The sequence below is a fragment of the Gobius niger genome, assembly GCF_951799975.1.
Source record: "Gobius niger genome assembly, chromosome: 11".
Taxonomy (NCBI): Eukaryota; Metazoa; Chordata; class Actinopteri; order Gobiiformes; family Gobiidae; genus Gobius; species Gobius niger.
The window spans coordinates 18907634-18921356 of NC_136862.1; the positions used below are offsets into that span (position 1 = coordinate 18907634).

The following is a 13723-nucleotide window of genomic DNA, read 5'->3' on the forward strand; positions in this document are numbered from 1 at the left end:
TTTTCCCATTCAGTCAGTGCATAAATAGTTTAAAGTTGGAGTGGCAATAGTGGTATGTTGAAGACAAAGTCGCATCATTCATGGTGGTGCCATTGACTATTTTTTAATATCTTTCTGCTTAACATGGATGTAATCTGAGTGTATCAGGTTAGGGTATGGACCGTGGCATCCATACGCAGCTCAGGGGGAAGAGAAATGCTGCTGCACAACAGGCTCAGTTTATCATTCAGCATCTTCTGATTCCGGACTGTATAAAATTTAAACTGAAAAACACAGGGGAAAAAAACTGTTAGTGGCAATTCCTGTCGTAGGATGAGTAGGATGAGAGTGTGTTTTTTGTTTGTTAAGGACTTTAATATGACCCAATCGCTATATTTATGTATTAAATTAGGCTTATTAATTCCAAAATATTGTCTGCAAAAGAAGGCTATAAAGTTAATTTTGGTTTTATAGATTGACAGCGATGTATTGAATATTGAACAGGTTTTCGTCTGGAGGACAGGTATTAATTAGATGAGTCAGCATATAACTAGGGAAAGGAAGATGTACATTTCACAGTAGGTTATATACTGACAAACGGCTACTTTCCACAAATCAGTTGTTGAATTTTGTTTCAGACAGAGTGCTGACATGATTACTGAGGATTGTGCATAATTCAATAGGAAGGTAGTGTTTCTAACATTGGCCCAGACCTTTTTATTGGCCATGAGTGTGTTGCTATGAAGTAAAACTAATCATATCAGCTGATGTTCCTGTTATGTTGTCACAAGGTGGATAATTTCATACCTTTATGGTGTTTAAAGATGAGTTGGTGGTCATCCTGAGCTGCAAGACCTTTTCCAGAGTGCTGACATTTAAAAATGCAGACACAGAGAGGACTTCAAGAATCTTCTGCGACGCAATCAGTGCCAGCAGCTGATCATCAATGGCCTCATGCCAGTTCTTCAGGTCAAGGCACAGATGCTGTAAGTCCCACAGCACAAAAACTCCATCAGTTTTTCTGTTTTATTTAACATTCATAACGGTTCTGTAGCAAATTCCATTCATTGCTCACGATTACAGATAAATTATACTGTAGACTTTATGGATAACATTATTAGCATTCGCTGTTAACGTTTGAGTGTGTGGCTGACCTGCAGGCAGCGGTTATACTGATGCAGCAGCACTTGTAGAATCATTTTAGCACTCCACATTTGCTCGTCGGGGCTGGAGTAGACATTGGTGATGGTGAGGCGGGTCAAACGGATTTCTTGCTGCAGGATTTGGGACAAGTCGACTGTGTTGATGATTTGCTCTATCACAATAGTTACTTTCAGGTCAGGGCGTTTGGATGAGAAATTCACCCACGAGTCCCGACACACTACCTAATCACAGACACAATGTTAGCCACTGTCAACCGTGGATATTATTACATCAACCCTGGGCTAACACTGCACTATTTCGTTGTACAAGTATGCATGCATGATTAAGGAAAAACATCTTTTTTGTGGTAGGGATTATGAGAAGTAATTGGATCTGCGGTTTATGTTTTAAAGGGGGGGTATTATGCAAAATCGACTTTCTCAAGCTTTACATGATGTTATTATGTCATTCCCTCATTAAAAACATGCCTGAAGTGTTGCCTTGGCACATTCACATATTTTTGAGTAATCTGTAAAAACTGTGATGGCAGCCATTTTAGGGATATGTTTGCCTGAGTCCTCCTAGGAACGCCCCCACCTCCTGGAGACGCCTCCGATCTTTCGTCACCAGCCGAGTAACCAACCACTGCCCCTCAGCAGAACCCCCTCCCCACTGATGCCACAGACAGTGTGTGGAGGGGGCGTGTCGGAGGTTCTTAAAGAGACAGAGGCCTATTTCAAGACATTCGCTACAGCCATTTTGAGAGAGCAATTTTATACAAGGCAGTTATTTTAATTTACTGCATTTACAAACCAACAGAAGGTTTCGTCATCATTGTAGTGTGATATAGACTGGTGCTATGTGATTGAAGAAAGCATAATACCCCCTCTTTAAATTCAACCTTTAGTTCACATGGTGTGGATTTGCATATTCTCCCCATGTCTGTATTGGTTTTCTCCGAGTACATGGTTTTGCCTATCTCTAAAAACATGTACAATAGGTCAGGATGAATGAGATGTTTGTGGGTGTGAGTGTGAGACAACGGATGCAAATCAGCCCATGGCTACAATCCGACGTGGCTTATTTACATGCATAAGTCCCATGTGTGTTCATTAACATGCACTGTCCCGAACAAATATAACAAATGAAAAATAAAAAGAAGAATTTGGATAGAACCAGCATAAACTAAGTGGACCTACTGCGTCCTCATGTTTGGCTACATCATCATCAACAGAGGTCAGGCCTAAGGAGAGGTGCGCATGAGCATAGCAAAGATGGATCTTTATTGAGATACATTTCACCATGAAACACCTGTGCCTAAATCATTTTTTTGTTTTACTGTATTTATTAAGTGACATTTTGCACAGTGTGGCTTTAAGCACCAGTTTAGTTTCTCCTTTATTTAATCTTGATTGACCAGGTGACGTACAGTAGAAATATAGAGCAAGTCGATAAATAGAAATTATCAGTGGGGGTTGAGCTTACCTGATCATGGAGCATGGTGGAACAGCACCTGATGGACAATTTTTTTAGGGAGGTCTCACTTAATGCGATCAACAGGTTATCGGAAACACATGTATAGTCCAGGGTGAGATCCGTCAATGCCTTCAGGTTCTGTATCACCCCTGGCAGGAGGCTGTTGGTGTACACTGCGACGGAGTGATCAAAGTACCCTTCGATGATCAAACAAGCAAGGCTCGCCTTTGAGCGGGCCAGGGCACTTAACATGTCCAAACCCTAGTGGACAAAAACAGTTAATAAATTGTGTTCACTTTGGGTCTTAGGGGAGACATTACAGCCATGATCTACACTGTTCCCATGAAAATAAACATACTATTGGAATCTGAGTTGAGGACAGGGTTCATTATAATCTAAAACAAAAAAAATGGTGGAAAACACATTGCATGTATGTGTATGTATTATATTCACCTCGTTCATCTCGTTGTTCATGTCTGTGACATGGAAAGAGTGGAGCCTATATGATCCCTCCAGGAAGTCTATAAGCTCCTCGACCAGTGCATGACTGAAGCTTTCAGTCCATGACGGATGATTCAGGTTCACCCCTCTAATGGACAGGTAGCACAGCTGTGTGCTAATACTGAAGAAACATGTATTAAAACAAAAATTAAAACCTTGAAGTTTGTTAAAATAATAAGAATGTGCCTCTCTTTGCCTTGAAAGTGTTCTAATGAGTGGAACTATGGCCCTCTCCAGACGGATAGCCCCTGTAGCAGTATTAGCTGGGCACACATCCAAGTCCAGCCTATGTAAATACTTCCCAAAGCTGACAATAAGATTTACTGCAGTGGCATGCTTCGCAGGCTTACATCTGCAACACTGGCCACAAAATCGAATATGGCGGGTTCGCCAGAGAGAGGGAGAGTCCATCACTGTATGCCAGTATTGGCACACCAAGTTGGCGCTGACCCGACCCTCGTCTGGTAGAAAACTGAAAATTTGTTTGAGACAAGGATAAGGCATTGTCGCCCAGCTGAGCAACTCTGAGTTCATTGGATCAAGACTATACCCTGAAAAGACACAAGATATAACAGTTTAACTGAACTAAAAACACAGTAATAACTCCATAAATGGAGAAAAGCATTACCTGAGGGCAGAAGTAGGATTTGAAACGTGTGAAAACTGCAGATGGTTTTAAGATAATTCAAACCTAAACAACAAATAGTGTTTGTGTTGTCCAGATGACTATTTGGAATTTTCTAATGCTTCAAATTGAAATTTGAATTTGAATAAAAGTTTATTTATAAATGCTTTTAGTAACACATCCCTACTTACACACCGCTTCTCACTTGTAAATGTACAATTTAATTTGTTGAAGGCAGTACTAACCCATTCACACTCTCCTTCATACACCTGTATATGCAGACTCTGGAGACATGTGGGTTGAGTGTCTGCATACGACAGTGTGCACCTGCGTGATCCAGGATTCAAACCGCCAACCCTTCTCAACAGTTTCTTCTTTCTTTGAGGTGATTGGTTGGGGCAATTACATACTCATGTGAGTACAAGTCAAGTGCCACTGCTGACCAATCGTTTCGCTTGCATAGAGCCAAGCGGCACCCAGGGGCGGGCGGTTGCTTTGTGTTGTATTATATACATGTTTTTATATGTAGATTCGTTTTCATGGTCAGCAGAGAGAGTGACAACGCTCTTTTCATTACTTTTGGTACCTTGTACTTGACGCATATGATAAATAAAGTAGAACTTGAACTTATGGGGTGAGTTGTTTTTGTTCGGGATAAGCAAAGTCAGGCTCATGAAATATATATATTATACAAGCACAAATATAAAACAATAATAGCTCCATAGATGTGAGAAGTCACTGATTGTAGGGTCACATCAGTCAGTTTTGATGTGGTGGTTAACAAAAACAAGACAAATGTTTTTTTTGTTTTGTTTTTCCAAGTTATTTTTCAAGCAAACAAAACATGCAGGTGCTACTTGGACATCAGCAACATAGTTCTTTCAAAATGTGCAGCTTTGGATAAAGACAGAAAACTTAAAAGCATGAAGAAAGTGGTGGTCAAATGCCTGTATTTGAGCATAATCAGTAGGTAGGTTTTGAGTGCCTTAGTTTCCTGTGTGTGTCAATTTTATGAAATCAAAATGCACCGGATGTTATGCGCCCGGGTATTTAGACCTAGGCCAATTGTGTGTGTGTGTGTTTAACAAAAAATACACAAAATGAGATGCAGAAAGACTAAGCTACTGAGTCAGATCCCCAACAGCATCCTCGACCAATATTATTGGTTGTCAGAAGTCATGCCTTGTCACGTGACAGGATAATTTATTTTGGTGCTGCTGCTGAGAGCCAATGGCGCGTTACGTCAGCTGACCGCTATTTGAATATTGATGTACACCCCCTACGTCGCTGCTCCCGCTGTCGCCACATTGTAACTGTTTGCTGTCTGTTATTGTCTGGCTGAACGGCACACCTTTTAGATGTCGTCGCTTTTTAAACCCTTTTCATGTAAAGGACAGCGCGAGGGCTGTGATGCAGCAGATCACCCTCCGTTTCATCACCCTCCGTCTCAGCTGCTGGCCGCCGTCACGGGGCTCGGCTCTCTGCCGCTCTACCAGCGCTCATACGCGGCGAGGAGGAGAAACCTGGCGGCCGCTGCGGTCGGTGGGAGGAAAATCACACACCCAGGAAAGGCCATCCTTGCAGGTTGTCTAATATATCATTTTCTTTCACATGTCTTTGTTTTAGGTGAGGGTTTATTGTGCTGTGTGGCTGTGCACTGTAATCTGTGTCATGTCGCCCATTAAATGTATCACTGTGTAAGTGGGTCAAAACAAACGCACTGAGCCAGCTGAGTACAGCGGTCCCCCGAGTTCACACATTATACATGTTTGTGCTTCAAGATGGCCAATAACATTTGATTTTTGTTAGACATTTCATTCTCAGTAATGTCAATAGGCCTAAATCCTCATGGAAAACCACAAATCATCCAATGGCCTATTACCTTTTTACTGTATTGGCCTGTGGTCAGCAAACTATGCATGGGGGGCCACTGACCTCAGTGTGATCTCGTCCTCCAAATAATAATAATAATAATAATAATAATAATAATAATAATAATAATAATAATAATAATAATAATAATAATATTAAGGCAAGTTTTATATAGCTCGTTTTGGACGCTCAAAGACGCTTTACATTGCATTATTCAGTTTCATTATTAGATAAGACAACCAATGCATTTCTAAAGGCACACTAAGTAACATTTTGAATTAAACTGTACAAAACATGCTCATAAAGTCAAGCTACAGAACATTCCATGGGCTCTTTGTAGTTGGTAGTCAAAGCATTGGATTTGGATCTCCATGGAATCGAGCTGGAGACGGCCTGCTCCCTGTAAAGTTACAGTCAGGTCTTAGGAAGACACATGTCCGTTTGGTATTTTTTATGTGTTTTTTTGATGATAAGAATATTTGTAGTAAAGTAAATGCTTGTATTTTATTACATTCAAATGTTACGCGGTGTTGCTTTAATGTTTACTACCGCTAATATTTAATTTAATTTAATGTAATGTAGAACTCTGCAGTTTACATATGCATTTTATTTATTAAGCTTTATCAAGGTGTCCATACACTAGAAAATCTCTGTAAAACTGTTTTCTGGTGCCTTTCAGGTCTTGTGTTCTCTCAAATTATTTTGTCTTTTGTAGCATGGATTTTCCCCTTAACACATAGAAAATGTGTTCACTGTTATGCGTACTATACTTGCACGCTACTAATCCTACATAAATAAGCCCAACATGATAAATGGCCAATTTTATATACTGTGCATTGGCCCAGGTTTGGCTGTAACCTACATGATGATCAGGAGATGGTATACCGTGTTTGTGTGCACATGTTAATATGTGTCCCATCTGTTTCAGGTGGCCTCGCTGGGGCAATAGAAATCTGCATCACATTCCCTACAGAGTATGTGAAGACCCAACTTCAACTGGATGAAAGAGCCAACCCGCCACGATACAGGGGCATTGGTGAGTCTGGGGAGGGCAGGGGAGAGTTTGAGCACATGCCTGTCCAGTTTGGTTCAAACGGTCCCATTTGTGGATGCAGGTGACTGTGTGAAGCTGACGGTGCAGGACCATGGGCTCAGAGGGTTGTATCGAGGTCTCAGCTCTTTGCTGTATGGATCAATGCCCAAGTCTGCAGTCAGGTGATCACTCAAATCATGTTGCCGTGACAAGGAAACATTTCCAATACTTGAGTGACCATAATATAGATTTTAGTATGAAATAATTCTTACTGTGGGTTTAGATGAGAATGACTTTAACTTTTGTAATTTTTTGAATTTTGATTTGAGACTTTGTTGATCTCACAATAGAGACATTTTAACTACATTTTTATTTAAACCCGTTAAAGGTCATTTATTTGAGCATTTATTTAAAAATTGTCAATAGTCACTCCTCCTCCTGTTGCTCAACATAATTTTGTTTTCACAGATTTGGCACATTTGAGATGCTCAGTAACCCTATGCGCGACTCAACGGGACGTTTGGACAACACACGGAGTCTAGTGTGTGGGTTAGGGGCAGGGATAGCAGAGGCCATTTTAGTGGTTTGTCCTATGGAAACGCTCAAGGTCGGTCATCCTGTTGGGTTTTAATGTCACTGTCAAATCAGAATCATAAATAATCATTATTGTTGTTGTCTTAGGTGAAGTTAATCCATGATCAGTGCTCGCTTAGACCTCGATACAGAGGTTTCTTTCACGGAGTCAGTGAAATTATTAGAGAGCAAGGCAAGCTACTGTTCCAATATCTTTTATTTTGTTAATTCATTGAGATGTTCAACTGAATTGCAGTGCATTTTTAATAATTATTGTGGTTCTTTTTTAGGCATAAGAGGCGTGTATCAAGGTCTGACAGCAACTGTTCTCAAACAAGGAACCAATCAGGCTATACGATTTTATGTGATGAACTCTTTGCGTAATTGGTACAAAGGTAGAATCATTACGCTCTCATATAGTTCTGTTAATATACAAACATGCATTTTTCACATTGTCTTTGATTGTCATATTTTAGGTGATGACCCCAGAAAAGAAATGCACCCAATAGTCACTGCAATGTTTGGAGCCACAGCTGGAGCAGCCAGTGTTTTTGGTAATACTCCTCTGGATGTAGTGAAGACAAGAATGCAGGTATTGTTTTGTTTTTGTTTTTTTCATATTCATAGTTACAGAATGAGGCCTTATTTTATACAAATGTTCTAATCTTATTTAGGGTTTGGAGGCGCATAGATACAAAAACACATTTGACTGCGCCTTTCAGATCATGAAGCATGAAGGACCACAAGCGTAAGTCCTCCTCACCTCCTAATGCTGTTTGACTGCTGTGTGTAAACCACTTAACTTATATATTGGTTAACTCTTCAGCTTCTACAAGGGGACGGTGCCCAGGCTGGGTCGTGTGTGCCTTGACGTGGCCATAGTATTTGTCATCTATGAGGAGGTGGTTAAACTACTCAACAATGTCTGGAAGACCCAGTAAAAGAAAAACACCTTGAAGGAAGCAGTGCCTCATACAACTCAACACCTCTGCTCAAAAGGGGCAAATTATTAGAAAATGGAAGAGGTCAAAATAATAATGAATTATTTATTTTGCTGTGTTACTGTCGTTAACACAGCAATTTTTTTTAGATATTGAAGGAGGAATCTGGTACTTTTAAAGAAACAAATTGCAGTTAAAAAGTCCATGCATAATTGTCTACTCATTGGTTAATTCACAAAATTGTTACTACCAAAGGAAGGCAGAAGAGGCTGTAGAAGGCAATGGCACTTCAATACAGAGATTAGACTGTTATCCACCATGGTGTGAGTCCATTGTCACAGAGTACTTAGTCAAAGCATCATCAGAAATACTACTGGACTCCTACAATCTCACACTGCTCTTTTTAACTACTGCAAGCCTGTAACACCTTTGTGCTTACGTGATTGTGCATGTAGTGTCATCATGTTAGCATTCACAGTTTCTCTGTGCTGTGTCTGTGTTGATGAACATTAGATGTTCCTATGTACATTTTGTGGCTGCTATTGATGCTGCATGGATTTCAGTGTGGCACCGTTGCTGTCGACGCAGTACATGGGCTTTTCCAAATGGACCTGATTTGAAGTTGCCTATAACATACAATATCTGGAAGTCAGATTTTACGTTAGGATTCTTATTAGCCAGGGAAATGACGCACATGGTAGCACATCTACTTGTGAGAAATATACAGCTTCCCTTTTAAGCCATGTCAGTGGATTTGTTTTTGTTTCGTAACTATTATATGCATTTGTATGTCGTGAACTACTCCTGCACATTTTTTTACTACACTGACTTGTTTTCAACTGCTGCTTTTATAAAAGTGAGTTTAAGTTCAAGTATTTTTGGTGGGCAGTTCATTTGTTTACATAAGATTAGTTACATTGTTATATATGCCAACATGCCAAAAATAAAGACACAAAAACTATGTTGACATTGTTTATTTTAGTAAAATAAGTAAGAAACCTTCAAATGTTTTTTCCATGTTTGAACACACTTGACAGTCTCATTGCTGACTATGGGACAGAGCAGATTAAAGGCTGAAGAGTGGTGCAGGGTTTAACATCACAGACCGCATTAGTGCTCACACCTGTTACCTACGTAATGCACTCATTCATGAACAGAGACTTGAGGTGAATCAGAACAAAGGTAGAAAAGAAATCAAAGCACGAGTGACAAACATCCAAAACATAATGTATACTTTGACTCACAGTTCTTAAGAGCAATAGAGCATACTATATACATTACAATATGGACAAGTCTTCGCATGCTTATGGTCTCAACAGATGCTCATGAAATGTTAAGCTGCCTTTTGTAAACACTGTCGCAGTGTTCAACAGAGGCCAGCCATTTTGACTGCTGCTGGTCTGTGCATCTGCACCAGGATTCATACTGCTGATTTGGTCCAGCCGTGAATTCTTCACACACAAGGTCAAGAAGAGATGCAGCTACCTCCTCCATCTAAAAGAATAAATTAAGACAATTCAAACATGAAACTGGTTCATAAAATATTTGAATAAATAAATAAATATATGCAATATTTACATTCTGAGACATTTGTCTTTACCGCCACTGGCTACTCTTTGGCCATCAGGACTCCAGTCCACCGCATAAACCTTGATAAAAAGTTGAGGCTGTAAGTACATTATTAACAACTCGGAAGGTGGGTCTGAAACTGTGCTCACCTCATCGGCGTGACCTGGAAGGTCCATGTTGAGTTTTCCTGTTTTGACGTCCCAAACTTTAAGTGTACTGTCACTGCTGCCACTGACGAGTAGCCTGCTGTCTGCAGACCATGCCACTTGATACACAGATCCTACATGGCCACGTAAAGACATGAGGTACCTGTAAACAGCCAAGATGTAAAGATTTACAGTGCCCTCGTCTGGACATAAGTGGTATGACAAAATATGGAAGCTTACTTTCCAGTACGTCCATCCCAAATTTTAATGGACTTGTCAAAAGAAGCAGAGGCTATAAGTCTAGTGTCAGGAGAGAAGAGCACTTCATTGATGAGTGCACTGTGGCCAGTCATCCGGGCCAGAGGCTTTTTGTCTTCAGCCGGGTTCCACAGAAAGAGAGTGAAGTCATCAGAGCCAGACACGAGGCGCTCAGGAGCTGTTCCCTGTAAAAAGATAAATCAGTTACATGGGACACAAGAAAATTTAAAGTAAAGCCTTCTACCATGAATATACATACCCTAACTTTATTATATCTCTCCAGGGCCTGCTGCTTCAACTCGTCCGCTACAAGATAAACAAATGCAGTTGAAATCATATACACTATATATATATATACACAGTATATATATATATATATATATATATATATATATATATATATATAATGTAAAGTACATTTTTAGTACAGTACATTGTTTTTTTGATTGTTTCTTTTCTTTTACAAAGAATTGTCTATAAAATAATGAACTATAAAATAATGAACTAACTTGAGCCTTTGAGGGCTTGAGGATTGATGGTTGCTGTGGCAGGTTCAAAAGCTCCTGTGCGAAGAACATAGTCTGTGCTCAGTGCCAACGTGTTGACCCAGTGAGCGTGACCCTGCAGAGTCCTGCACTGGGCGCCCTGCATTCATGTGTAAAGCATTATGTATACAAGTCCTATATCTGACTACATATTAAGTATCACAGTGCAGAATACAGTACAGCAGAACAATCTGAAACATAAACAGGTAAACTAATACAATACAAAAATCAAATGCCATGTTTGCAGAGATCCAAACTACAGGGTCAGCAGGATTTTGCAGCCCTGCAATAGAGAGCCTAAAGTCAAGAGCTCATAAAACAATAAACTAGTGCTCCACTGTATATTCTTTAGGTGATTTTTTTTTTAAAGGCAAAATGGCGGCAATTAATCCAGTGTAAGATCTTATGCAGATTATCGACATTGTGTAAGCAGCAAATGGGTAGTCACATAATAAGCCCACCCCATAAGGTCATTATGTAACAGGTCACAAGCGCCAAATGACCAACAAAAAAACAACATACAAAAAAACCCCGAAACTATCTGGGGGAATAATATGGTGCAATTCAACTTTAAATGGGAGGAAAAAATCCTTCAAAGTTATTATTTCTATTTTCTTGACTACAAAAAGAACATTCAATAAAGAAGCATAGTCTTATATAACAACACATCTCATGAATATTTATCCTTAACATGCAAAACTAAAGAGAACATTTACAACAAAGTGATCCAGACATATCAATGATGTACACTACTTACATCTTTGGCTCTCCAAACTTTGATAGTCCTGTCCTGGGAAGATGTATACAGAAGTCCATCCCCTCCCCATTTCACACACGTGACCGATTGTGTGTGTCCTGTTAAGATCTTCTCACAGCGCCCCAGTACAGTGTCCCAAATACGTATTGAGCCATCCTTAGAGCTACTTGCCAAGAACCGGCACTCTGGGTTACTGTAGAAAAGATAATCATGGGGAGATACAAATATAATAATTAAAATAATTAAAGCAACTGAGCTGTTCTATGAGAGAAACAATTGCTTTTAAAACTCATGGACAGAAAAGATACTCCTGATAATAATAATAATGTCTTAGACTTGCATTGGGCTCTTAAAGTGCTACACTGTCATTATTCATTTACGTCATACTCGGTGGTGGTAAGCTACTATTGTAGCCTCAGCTGCCCCTCGGACCACCACCAACAGCTCACACTGTACATGTTTTTAGTGGTAGGGGAACCCGGACAACCTGGAGGAAACCTACGCAGACACGGGGAGGACATGCAAACTTCACACAGAAAGGGGGGTTTGATCCCGGGACCCGCTGTAGCACCGTACCTCCAATTTACAGTATGATAGTAAATCACTTGTTTCAAAGAAAAATGTTGCTTACAGGTGAAGTGGTTCCCAGGAAAGCCAAGTGATCCATTTGTTGTGTCCAATTAATGTCTTTCCAACCTGTGCACCAGTTGCTGGATCCCACAAGAAAATCTATGGCAAGGAAACCAATAAATTAGTTTACATAGTAAACAATTACAGCTGTTGCAAGCAGCTTTACAATTTCAATTATGATTGCTCCCATTAAGTACTTAAGTACTTAAAAAAGCGTGCATGTAAACAAACAGGATGAGCAGAAGGGTTTGTGAGGGCTAGAAATGAGTAGGGGCTGCTACCAGTTTCCAACCTACTCCATCATTGTTTAATAACAGAACAAATTGGGCACAGCAGCTTCAACAATGATGCCTGTATGTAAACGCAAACTCACCTGACTGTTTTTGCAACCCGAGGCTAACTTCTTGCCATCAGGTGACCAGGAAATGCTCAGCACCCAATGTGTATGTCCTAAAAGACACATCATAACGATTACATGTTTATGTTGGTATTAATGAAACAGATTTACACAAATTTCAGTTCCCTGGTACCTCTGGCAGTGTGATGAGGTGTTTCAGTCATCAAGTCCCAGAAACGAACCGTTGTATCACCAGATCCACTAGCCAAATACCTGAGAAGATGCACAAACAATATATCAGAACATATTGTGGCAAGGAAAGGGTGACTTTGCATCAGGATGTCAAGAGCACTCACATGCCGGTGGGACTAAAGGCAGTGGAGATTACAGCCTCAGTGTGTCCCTGCAGAGTGCTGGTGCAGCGGGCCACGGCGCGCACTCTAAACACGGCCTGAGGTTGGTACACCACTGGCAAAACCTGCTCAGTCTCAACACCCAGCTCTTTCACACAGATCCTCAAAGAAGTCACCACCTCGGCCTCACCGCGCACAAAGAACGCCAGCGGCACTGGGTCCTCCTTCATCAGACAAATGTTATGTTTTTTTTTTTATAGGCAATAATGGGTGAAATGTCTTGCCCAAAGACACAACAATAGTGTGTCCAGGCACATCAAATAATGCAGATGATGCTAACCTGTTGCAGCAGAGCATTGCAGACCAGCTGTAATTTGTCTGGGGTGATGTCGAGAGGAACATCAAATGGTGAACCCAGCACCTCTCCCTCCTCATTCTGAAACTGTATCAGAAGTCTTTCCACGTCCTCAGTCGACATGATGCTGATAACTCAGACCTCAAACACAACAATCATCAAACATTATTAATGCAGCAGAGGAGATACGTTCAGCCATGGCTCAGAACATAATCCCACAACGAAGTTATAATGTAATTCAACACTAACTTACAGGATACTTTACTAGCAATTCATTACAGTGGTTCCGCACACTGGTAGGTTAAGCATATCTATACTTCCAAATATAAACAGCAGTTAACGCTGAAAATCAAAACTTATAATGCTTTTGAGGCCAGTCGTAGGACTAATTATTACTGTATAGCACATAGCTAGCTGACATGACCACATTGAGTAGCATTAGTCCGTGACGGTGCATCTGACAGCTCTCCTTTTTCTCTCCTTTTATTCAGCAGTGACAAACATTATGGATCAGACAGCTGTTTACAATATCCATTTGCAAATTCTTAAGAATGTTCAGCATGTTTACCTTTAGCTTAGCAGAGCTGGCTGATGATGTTCCCACGTGTGTCTACGGCGGAAGGACCGCCC

At 40.4% G+C, this 13723-nt stretch overlaps 3 protein-coding genes across 3 annotated transcripts; 1 reads left to right on the forward strand and 2 right to left on the reverse strand.

Moving 5' to 3' along the window:
• Positions 1–143: 143 nt before the first annotated feature.
• Positions 144–3434, reverse strand: LOC306970765 (F-box only protein 39-like; the record flags this gene model as incomplete). The annotated part of the gene is made up of 6 exons (XM_079566793.1): positions 144–263; positions 787–963; positions 1134–1364; positions 2608–2859; positions 3052–3220; positions 3424–3434. 6 exons carry the CDS (start codon positions 3432–3434, stop codon positions 144–146), a joined length of 960 nt encoding a protein of 319 aa, XP_079422919.1.
• Positions 3435–4975: 1541 nt separating this feature from the next.
• On the forward strand, positions 4976–9070 carry slc25a1a (solute carrier family 25 member 1a). Its single transcript, XM_079565934.1, has 9 exons — positions 4976–5308; positions 6525–6632; positions 6712–6811; positions 7098–7236; positions 7311–7395; positions 7493–7597; positions 7679–7794; positions 7877–7950; positions 8029–9070. The coding sequence occupies exons 1-9, from the start codon at positions 5083–5085 to the stop codon at positions 8141–8143; spliced, it is 1068 nt and encodes a 355-aa protein (XP_079422060.1). The 5' UTR covers positions 4976–5082; the 3' UTR covers positions 8144–9070.
• Positions 9071–9111: 41 nt separating this feature from the next.
• nle1 (notchless homolog 1) lies at positions 9112–13723 on the reverse strand. Its single transcript, XM_079565935.1, has 13 exons — positions 13662–13723; positions 13079–13234; positions 12742–12962; positions 12579–12658; positions 12422–12498; positions 12050–12147; positions 11419–11611; positions 10626–10761; positions 10376–10422; positions 10099–10301; positions 9862–10021; positions 9722–9792; positions 9112–9637 (listed from the first exon to the last, which is right to left on the reverse strand). The coding sequence occupies exons 2-13, from the start codon at positions 13214–13216 to the stop codon at positions 9625–9627; spliced, it is 1437 nt and encodes a 478-aa protein (XP_079422061.1). The 5' UTR covers positions 13217–13234; positions 13662–13723; the 3' UTR covers positions 9112–9624.